Source organism: Triticum urartu, chromosome 7A (assembly GCF_056163025.1).
Source record: "Triticum urartu cultivar PI428250 chromosome 7A, HENAU_Tu73, whole genome shotgun sequence".
NCBI lineage: Eukaryota > Viridiplantae > Streptophyta > Magnoliopsida > Poales > Poaceae > Triticum > Triticum urartu.
In genome coordinates, this window is record NC_141879.1 from 313,970,573 (window position 1) to 313,981,677 (window position 11,105).

Below are 11,105 nucleotides of genomic sequence, written 5' to 3' on the forward strand. Positions count from 1 at the left end.
CTTTTTTCATTTTTTGGGCCTTTTCTTTTTTATGGCCTTTCACTTTTTTTTTATTTATTCCTCACTGGGGACAATGCTCTAGAAAATGATGATCATCACACTTCTATTTATTTACAACTCGATACTAGAACAAAGATGACTCTATATGAATGCCTCCGGCGGTGTACCGGGATATGTAATGAACCAAGAGTGACATGTATGAAAGAATTATGAACGGTGGCTTTGCCACAAATACTATGTCAACCACATGATCATGCTAAGCAATATGACAATGATGAATGTGTCATGATGAATGGAATGATGGAAAGTTGCATGGAAATATATCTCGGAATGGCTATGGAAATGCCATAATAGGTAGGTATGGTGGCTGTTTTGAGGAAGATATAAGGATGTTTATGTGTGAAAGAGCGTATCATATCACGGGGTTTGGATGCACCAGCGAAGTTTGCGCCAACTCTCAATGTGAGAAAGGGTAATGCACGATACCGAAGAGGCTAGCAAGGATGGAAGGGTGAGAGTGCGTAAAATCCATGGACTCAACATTAGTCATAAAGAACTCACATACTTATTGCAAAAATCTACAAGTCATCAAAAACCTCGGTACTACGCGCATGCTCCTATTGGGATAGATTGGTAGGAAAAGACCATCGCTCGTCCCCGACCACCACTCATAAGGAAAACAATCAAATAACACCTCATGTTTCAAATTTGTTGCATAATGTTTACCATACGTGCATGCTACGGGACTTGCAAACCTCAACACAAGTATTTCTCAATTTCACAACTACTCAACTAGCATGACTTTGATATTATTACCTCCATGTCTCAAAACAATCATCAAGCATCAAACTTCTCTTAGTATTCAACACACTCATAAGAAAGTTTTATTATTAATCTTCCATACCAAGCATATTAGGATTTTAAGAAAATTACCATGCTATTAAGACTCTCAAAATAATCTAAGTGAAGCATGAGAGATCAATAGTTTCTATAAAACAAATCCACCACCGTGCTCTAAAAGATATAAGTGAAGCACTAGAGCAAAATTATATAACTCAAAAGATATAAGCGAAGCACATAGAGTATTCTAACAAGTTCCAAATCATGTATGTCTCTCTCAAAAGGTGTGTACAGCAAGGATGATTGTGGTAAACTAACAAGCAAATATTCAAATCATACAAGACGCTCCAAGTAAAACACATATCATGTGGTAAATAAAAATATAGCTCCAAGTAAAGTTACCGATAGAAGTAGACGAAAGAGGGGATGCCATCCGGGGATCCCCAAGCTATGGATTTTAGGTGTCCTTAGATTATCTTGGGGGTGCCATGGGAATCCCCAAGCTTAGGCTCTTGCCACTCCTTGTTCCATAATCCATCAAATCTTTACCCAAAACTTGAAAACTTCACAACACAAAACTTAAAGTCAAAAATCTCATGAGCTCCGTTAGTGAAAGAGAATAAAAGACCACTTCAATGTACTGTAATTAACTCATTCTTTATTTATATGGGTGTTATACCTACTTTATTCCAACTTCTCTATGGTTTATAAACTATTTTACTAGCCATAGATTCATCAAAATAAGCGAACAACACACGCAAAACAGAATCTGTCAAAAACAGAACAATCTGTAGTAATCTGTAGCTAGCGCAAGATCTGGAACCCGAAAAATTCTAAAATAAATTTCTGTACGTTAGGAATTTATCTATTAATAATCTTCACAAAGAATTAACTAAATATCACTTTCCAAATAAAAATGACAGCAGTTCTCGTGAGCGCTAAAGTTTCTGTTTTTTACAGCAAGTTCAACAAGACTTTCCCCAAGTCTTCCCAACGGTTCTACTTGGCACAAAGACTAATTAAACACAAAAAACATAACCAAAACAGAGGCTAAATAATTTATTTATTACTAAGCATGAGCAAAAATCAAGGAAAAAATAAAATTGGGTTGCCTCCGAACAAGCGCTATCGTTTAACGCCCCTAGCTAGGCATAACACGCAAGAATCTAGGTATTGCCATCTTTGGTAGGCAATCCATAAGCGGCTCTCATAATAGATTCATAAGGTAATTTAATTTTCTTTCTAGGAATGTGTTCTTTGTATTTCCTTAATGGAAATTGGAATCTAATATTTCCTTCCTTCATATCAATAATTGCACCAATCGTTCTAAGGAAAGGTCTACCAAGAATAATAGGACATGAAGGATTGCAATCTATGTCAAGAGCAATAAAATCTACGGGCACATAATTCCTATTTGCAACAATAAGAACATCATTAATTCTTCCCATAGGTTTCTTAATAGTGGAATCTGCAAGGTGCAAGTTTAGAGAGCAATCATCAGAATCACGGAAACCTAACAAATCACACAAAGTCTTTGGAATCATGGAAACACTAGCACCCAAATCACATAAAGCATAGCATTCATGATCTTTAATTTTAATTTTAATAGTTGGTTACCACTCATCATAAACTTTTCTAGGGATAGAAACTTCCAATTCAAGTTTTTCTTCATAAGATTGCATCAAGGCATCAACGATATGTTTAGTAAACGCTTTATTTTGACTATAAGCATGAGGAGAATTTAGCATGGATTGCAACAAGCAAATACAATCAATCAAAGATCAATTTTCATAGTTAAATTCCTTGAAATCCAAAAAAGTGGGTTTAGCAACATCTAGGGTTTTGATTTCTTCAATCCCACTTTTATCAAATTTAGCATCAAGATCAAAAGATTCAGAATTCTTGGAACGCCTTCTAGCTAAAGGTGGATCATATTCAGTCCCATGATTATCAAGATTAATATTGCAAAACAAAGATTTAATAGGGGACACACCAATAATTTTTAGATCTTCATCATTATTTTCCTAGGAACTAGAAGAACACGCTTTTATAAAGGCATCTTTCTTAGCATGCATCCTAGCGGTTCTTTCTTTGCACTCGTCAATGGAAATTCTCATGGCTTTGAGAGACTCATTGATATCATGCTTAGGTGGAATAGATCTAAGTTTCAAAGAATCAACATCAAGAGCAATTCTATCAACGTTCCTAGCCAAATCATCAATCTTAAGCAATTTTTCTTCAATCAAAGCATTAAAATTCTTTTGCGAAGTAATAAATTCTTTAATATTAGAATCAAAATCAGAGGGAATCTTATGATAATTTCGATAAGAATTGTCATAGGAATTACCATAATTATTAGAGGATTACTAAGATAAGGCCTAGGATTGAAATTTCCTCTATACGCATTATTATCAAAATTGTTCCTACCAACAAAATTCACACCCATAGATTCATTATTATTCTCAATCAAAGTAGACAAGGGCATATCATTAGGATCAGAAGAAACACTCTTATTAGCAAATAATTTCATAAGTTCATCCATCTTTCCACTCAAAACATTAATTTCTTCTATCGCATGCACCTTTTTATTAGTAGATCTTTCAGTATGCCATTGAGAATAATTAACCATAATATTATCTAGTTGTTTAGTAGCTTCTCCTAAAGTGATTTCCATAAAAATAACTCCCGCGGCCAAATGCAAAAGATTTCTAGAAGCAAAATTCAATCCGGCATAAAAAAATTGTATAATCGTCCACAAATTTAAACCATGAATAGGGCAATTATGTATCATTAATTTCATTCTCTCCCAAGCTTGTGCAACATGTTCATGACAAGTTGCTTAAAGTTCATAATATCGTTTCTAAGAGAGATGATTTTAGCAGGAGGAAAATACTTAGAGATAAAAGCATCTTTGCACTTGTTCCATGAATCAATACTATTTTTAGGCAAAGACGAAAACCAAGCTTTAGCACGATCTGTAAGCGAAAAAGGAAATAGCTTCAATTTAACAATATCATTATCCACATCTTTCTTCTTTTGCATGTCACACAAATCAACGAAGCTATTTAGATGGGTAGCGGCTTCTTCACTACGAAGGCCGAAGAACGGATCTTTCATGATAAGATTCAGCAAAGCAGTATTAATTTCACAAGATTCAGCATCGGTAAGAGGAGCAATCGGAGTGCTAATAAAATCGTTGTTGTTGGTATTGGTGAAGTCACACAATTTAGTATTATCTTGAGCCATCGCGACAAACAAGCAGACTAACACACAAGCAAACAAAAAGCAAGCAAACAAAAAGAGGCAAATAGAGAGGGAGGATAGAGAGAGGGCGAATAAAACAGCAAGGGTGAATTGGGGGGAGAGGAAAATGAGAGGCAAATGGCAAATAATGTAATGCGGGAGATAAGGGTATGTGATGGGTACTTGGTATGTTGACTTTTGCATAGAACTCCCTGGCAATGGCGCTAGAAATCCTTCTTGCTACCTCTTTTAGCACCGCGTTGGTTTTCCCCAAAGAGGAAGGGATGATACAGCAAAGTAGCATAAGTATTTCCCTCCTTTTTTGAGAAACAAGGTATCAATCCAGTAGGAGGCTACGCGCGAGTCCCTTGTACCTGCACAAAACAAATAAATCCTCGCAACCAACACAAATAGGGGTTGTCAATCCCTATAGGGCCACTTACGAGAGTGAGATATGATAGATATGATGAGATAATATTTTTGGTATTTTTTATGATAAAGATGCAAAGTAAAATAAAGGCAAAGTAAATAACTAAGTAGTAGGAGATTGATATGATAAAGATAGACACGGGGGCCATAGGTTTCACTAGTGGCTTCTCTCGAGAGCATAAGTATTCTATGGTGGGTGAACAAATTACTGTTGAGCAATTGACAGAATTGAGCATAGTTATGAGAATATCTAGGTATGATCATGTATATAGGCATCACGTCCGAGACAAGTAGACCGACTCCTGCCTGCATCTACTACTATTACTCCACTCATCGACCGCTATCCTGCATGCATCTAGAGTATTAAGTTCAAAATAGAGTAACGCCTTAAGCAAGATGACATGATGTAGAGGGATAGACTCATGCAATATGAAGAAAACCCCATCTTGTTATCCTCGATGGCAACAATACAATACGTGCCTTGCTGCCCTTACGTCACCGGGAGGACACCGCAAGATTGAACCCAAAGCTAAGCACTTCTCCCATTGCAAGAAAGATCAATCTAGTTGGCCCAACCAAACTGATAATTCGAAGAGACTTGCAAAGATAACCAATCATACATAAAAGAATTCAGAGAAGATTAAAATATTATTCATAGATAGACTTGAACATACACCCACAATTCATTGGTCTCAACAAACACACCGCAAAAATAAGATTACATCGAATAGATCTCCACAAGAGAGGGGGAGAACATTGTATTGAGATCCAAAAAGAGAGAAGAAGCCATCTAGCTACTAACTATGGACCCATAGGTCTGAAGTAAACTACTCACACTTCATCGGAGAGGCTATGGTGTTGATGTAGAAGCCCTCCGTAATCGATGCCCCCTCCGGCGGAGCTCCAGAACAGGCCCCAAGATTGGATCTCGTGGATACAGAAAGTTACGGCGGTGGAATTAGGGTTTTGGCTCCGTATCTGATCGTTTGGGGGTACGTGGGTATATATAGGAGGAAGAAGTACGTCGGTGGAGCAACAGGGGGCCCACGAGGGTGGAGGGCGCGCCTGCGGGGGGGGGGGGGGGGCAGGCGCGCCCGCCTACCTCGTGGCCTCCTGTTAGTTGGCTTGACGTAGGGTCCAAGTCTCATGAGTTGTATTCGGTGAGAAAATCACGTTCCCGAAGGTTTCATTCCGTTTGGACTCCATTTGATATTCCTTTTCTTCGAAACCCTAAAACAGGCAAAAAACACCAATTTTAGGCTGGGCCTCCGGTTAATAGGTTAGTCCCAAAAATAATATAAAAGTGGATAATAAAGCCCAATAATGTCCAAAACAGTAGATAATATAGCATGGAGCAATCAAAAATTATAGATACATTGGAGACGTATCACGCGACCCTCTACGTGAGGGTGTTTGAGGAAGATGGTCGCCGCGCCAAGTGCTGCCCCGAGGCCAACGACAGCGAGGAGGTGCTCGGCCTTGGTGATGGTCGTGATGAGGATGAGGGCGAACCTGCCCTTGGGGCCGACCACGTCTCGTCCAGCTACGGCGGCTCTTCCTCCGGCGACAGCTCCAGTAGCGGCGGTTACGACTAGCCGCCACGCCGCCGCGCTTGCTTCGAAGGCGGCAGTGGGTCGTCTCGTTGCCGCACCTCCATGAAGCGCGAGGAGGGGTCTGGCTGAGCTCGGGACGGCGCCAAAGCCTGCCCTCGCAGACCACTGTAGGGGCACGCGCCGATTTTATTTTGTTTTTCCTTTCCTTCCTGCATCAAGAAAGAAACCAGTATGGGCCCCGGACGGGCGTGCGACAAACTGTGATTTCTCAATTGTTATGCTATGTTTATCGTTTCCGTGCTGTGGCGCAACATCATCGTTTTATGTAGAGATAACTTAGCTTGACTTGCTCGGAGTGGTCTCCTCCTCACGAGGCGCTTGCTCTCTGGTGCTTGCGGAGGCCTCCTTGGCCTGATAGGCGCTTAGGAACTGCAAAAAATTCGTTAAGAGGCTTATCGTTCACCCGAGCCTGGGTCACAGGTGCCGCTGGCCTTGACCCAACGCTTCATATCACGGACCCGAGGGGCACGGATTAGGAGAGGTGCGCCAGTTTGCATGCTCGAACGAGGGTACCTCGCGAAAAACAGAAGAAGGAAACTCACGAGGGTACCTGCTCAGCCCCCTCGCGAGGGACGCGTGAGAGAGTACAGGTCAACCAGAGAAATGAAGGCAGAAACAGAGGCAGAAAGCGACAGGCGAGACCAGCAAGAGACACCAGAAAGAAAATTTCAATTAAAAGAAGGGGCAAGCCAACTTCGGCAAGCAAATGAAAAGCCTCATCCGGCAGCTAGTCTAGTCTTCATGTCTTATCACCAGCGCGGAGCTAAGTGCTACCACTAAGACGTGGGAGGGAGCCTGAGGGAGTCCTAGACTAAGGGGTCCTCGAGCGTCCGGCCTGTTATCCATGGGCCGGACTGATGGGCTGTGAAGACATGAAGACCGAAGATTGCACCGTGTCCGGATTGGACTCTACTTGGCGTGGAAGGCAAGCTTGGCGACCGGAGATTCCTTTTTATGTAACTGACTCCATGTAAGCCCTAGATCCCCTTGGTGTTTATATAAACCGAAGGGGATAGTCCGGAAAGGACAACACACATATACTCATTACCATATTCATAGGCTAGACTTCTAGGGTTTAGTCATTATGATCTCGTGGTAGATGAAGTCTTGTAATACTCATATTCATTAAGATCAATCAAGCAGGAAGTAGGGTATTACCTCCATAGAGAGGGCCCGTACCTGGGTAAACATCGTGTCCCTGTCTCATGTTACCATCGATCCTAGACGCACAGTCCGGGACCCCCTACCTGAGATCCGCCGGTTTTGACACCGACATTGGTGCTTTCATTGAGAGTTCCACTGTGCCGTCGACAGAAGGCTCGATGGCCCCTTCGATCGTCAGTAATGATGTTGTCCAGGGAGAAACCTTTCTCCCCGGACAGATCTTCATATTCGGCGGCTTCGTACTGCGGGCCAACTCGTTTGGCCATCTGGAGCATATCGACAGCTACGCCCCTCGCCATCAGGTCAGATTCGGAAGCCTGAATTACGTCGCGGACGTCCATGGACATTTGATCTTCAATGGATTCGAGACCGCGGCAACCGCTCCCCATCGGTGGATCCAACCAGCAACTTCCTCCAGCTCCCGCGCTTCTTCGTCAACGAGCTGCCGCCCCCTGGTCCAGGCGGGCTCTGGCTGCAGGCGGATGATTGCTGCAGTAGGGCCTCCTGGGTCACGGTTGAAGTCTCCGCCGCGGGCAACATAGCTCTGGCTCGCGATTGGCAGACGTTCGCCCGTGCGCGCGGCCTGGGCAAGCGGTGCACCCTCCAATTCAGGTATGACGATGATGCGACCCTCTATGTGAGGGCGTTTGGCGAAGATGGTCGCCTCGTCGGGTGCTGCCCCGAGACGAACGATGGCGAGGAGGTGCTCGGTCTCGACGATGGCCGCGACGAGGGGGAGCCCACCGGCCGCACCTCGTCCAGCTACGGTGGCTCTTCTCTTGGCGAAAGCTCCAGCAGTTGCGGCTACGACCAGTCACCTCGCAGCCGCGCCCGTTTTAAAGGTGGTAGCGGGTCGTCTCCTCATCGCGCCTCCATGAAGCGTGAGGAGGGGTCCGGCTGAGCTCGGGATGTCGCCAGAGGCCTGCCCCGTGGTTCTTTGCAACGTCACTTTTGCTTTGTTCCTCTTTTCTTTCCTGCATCAAAATGAAACCAGTATGGGCCCGGAGGGGCGTGTATTGAACTGTGATTCCTCAGTTATTACGCTATGCCTGTTATTTCTATGTTGTGTCGTTATTTCGTGTGGAGATATCTTAGCTTGGCGCGTTCGGGGCAGCCTCTTCTTCGCGAGGCACATGTCTCCTCGTACCCGTCTTGGCTTAGTGGCTGCTGAGGAACTGCAAAAAACTTTATAGGAAGCTCGCTAGGAGACTTATCGTTCACCTGAGCCTTGACCCAGTGCTTTCCATCACGGTGCCCGAGGGGCACGGATTAGGAGAGACGTGTCGGTGGCGGGCTCGAACAAGGGTGCCTCGCGAGAAGGCAGACCGAAGGCAGAGAGAAGGACCAACTCAGGAAGAAGAAACCCTCACGAAGGCACCGACCTAGCCCCTTCGCAAGGTATGCGAGAGAGAGAGAGAGCACAAGCGAACTAAATTCAGAAAAGGGGGCAAAAGGCGGCGAAACAAAATTAGCAAGGGGCACCAGAAGCAACTTCGATTAAGAGAAGGCGAGCCAACTATGGAAAGAAAATGAAAAGCCGCGTCCGGCACCTAGTCTAGTCTTCGACGTCTTCTCACCAGCGCGGAGCTAAGTGCTGCCACTAGGCATGGGAGGGAGCCCCCGAGGCCCGAGGGCGGCTCTCCGGAGACTCTAGGGCGTGTACAACCCCACTCATTATTACGTGAGAGTGTCACGGGTGGCGATTCTTCACAGGCACCGGGCCTTGCTTCACGAGCACTGGGCCTTGCTTCACAAGCACTTGGCCTTGCTTCATGGGTAGAGTTTCCGGAGGTGCTGGATGTTCCAGGCGTTCTGGACGGGCATCCCGTCCTACGTCTCCAGGCGCGCGGCGCCAGGCCTGGAGACATGGACGACCCTGAACGGGCCCTCCCACATGGGTGAGAGCTTGTGCAACCCTTCCCTGGAGAGGATCCGCCTCAGGACGAGGTCGCCTACCTTGAGCGTCCTGGAGCGGATGTTGCGGCAGTGGTATTACTGCAGCTCCTGCTGGTACCTTGCTGCCCTCAGTGCTACTTCGCGGCGGCGTTCCTCCCCCATTACGAGGTCCATCCCCCGCATGGCTTCCTGCTGTGTTTCATCAAACGCCAGGACGCATGCGGAGCGATGCTTGACCTCGTGAGGAAGGACCGCTTCGGCTCCGTAGACAAGGAAGAATGGGGTCTCGCCCGTCGGCTTCGTGGCGGTGGTGCGGATGGACCACAACACGGACTGGAGCTCGTCGTGCCAGCCCCTGCTGCAGGCCTCGAGCTTCTTCTTGAAGGTCCTGATCTTGAGGCCTCTCAGGACCTCTGCGTTGGCGCGCTCAGCCCGACCATTGCTCCTGGGGTGCGCCATGCGTAGCAGATATGCCTTCCAAGGTTAGCACAATATGTTTTGAAGAGGTTACTGGTGAACTGCGAGCCGTTGTCGGTGATGATGCGGTTGGGGACCTCGAAACGGCTCACGAGGTCCTTGATGAATTTTACCACGGAACCGGCTGGGATGGTGCGGACGGCTTCCACTTCCGCCCACTTGGTGAACTTTTCAATGGCGACGTAGAGGTAGCAGTAGCCCCCTGGCGCTCGAGGGAATGGGCCCAAGATATCCAGCCCCTAGACCGTGAACGGCCACGTGAGCGGTATAGTCTGGAGGCCCTGAGCGGGTTGGTGGATCTTCTTGGCGTGGAACTGGCAAGCTTCGCAGGTCCTCACCAGCTCAGCTGTGTCGCTGAGCGCCGTGGGCCAGTAGAATCCACTGCAGAACACCTTGCCGACAAGAGTCCGTGACGATGAGTGATGTCCGCAGTCCCCGCCATGTATGTCAATCAGAAACTCCTTCCACTGGTCCCTGGAAATGCAACACAACGGAACATCATTTGGTCGCTTCCTGTACAACTCACCGTCCTGGACGCAGTACGCCGTGGCTTGCCGGGTTACACGCTCTGCGTCCTCCTCCTTCTCTGGTGGCGCCCCTTGCATCAGATAATCCTTGAATTCCTTGGTGCAACATCCCTCTTCAGGCTCGAGCGCCAAGAGCAAGCGAGCCCCTGAAGTTGGGCCACAAGCTGGGGCTCCCGTGGCTGGCGGTTGTGGGAGCTCCTCCCGAGGCCATGTCGTGCTTGAAGGCGGTGGCGTCGCTGATGGCTTGAAGAGCCGCTCCTTGAAGACGCCAGGCTCTTGGGGCTATCGCTTGGATGCCCTCCTGGCGATGTCGTCGGCTTCCTTGTTGGTGCCATGGGGCACATGCTGCACTTCCATGCCTAGGAACTGCTTTTCCAGCTTACGTACTTCCGTGAGGTACGCCTCCATGTGCTCGTCCTTTGGCTCGTACACTTTGTTGGAGAAGTTGACGAGGAGCTGTGAGTCGCCCCTAACTGTGAGGCACTTCACCCCTAGAGCTGCCACGGCCTTCAGGCCAGCTATGAGGCCTTCATATTCCGTGATGTTGTTGGAGACCTTCTCTCTCTGCAGAAAGCAAAGCTGCACAGCGTAATAGAGCTTATCCTGCATGGGTGAGATGAGCACTACTCCAGCCCCCGCGCCCTAGTGCGCGAAGGCACCGTCGAAATACATGACCCATCCGTCTGGCGCCTCACTTCCTGGCGAGGTGGACTGGTCCTCGTCTGCTTCCAGCACCGGGGCATCCGTCCATTCCGCCTTGAAGTCAATGAGTGCGGCTCCCTTGATGACCCTGGTGGTGCTGAACTCCAACTGAAATGCCTATAGCTCGATGTTCCACTTGGCGACCCTTCCAACAGAGTTGGGGCTCCTGAGCACCCTCTCCAACGGGTAGGACGAGATGACCTTGATGGGGTGG

General features: G+C 46.8%; 1 protein-coding gene across 1 annotated transcript; it reads right to left on the reverse strand.

Moving 5' to 3' along the window:
* Positions 1–9,901: 9,901 nt before the first annotated feature.
* Positions 9,902–10,267, reverse strand: LOC147959455 (uncharacterized). Its single transcript, XM_087532658.1, has one exon. The coding sequence runs from the start codon at positions 10,265–10,267 to the stop codon at positions 9,902–9,904; it is 366 nt and encodes a 121-aa protein (XP_087388784.1).
* Positions 10,268–11,105: the final 838 nt, after the last annotated feature.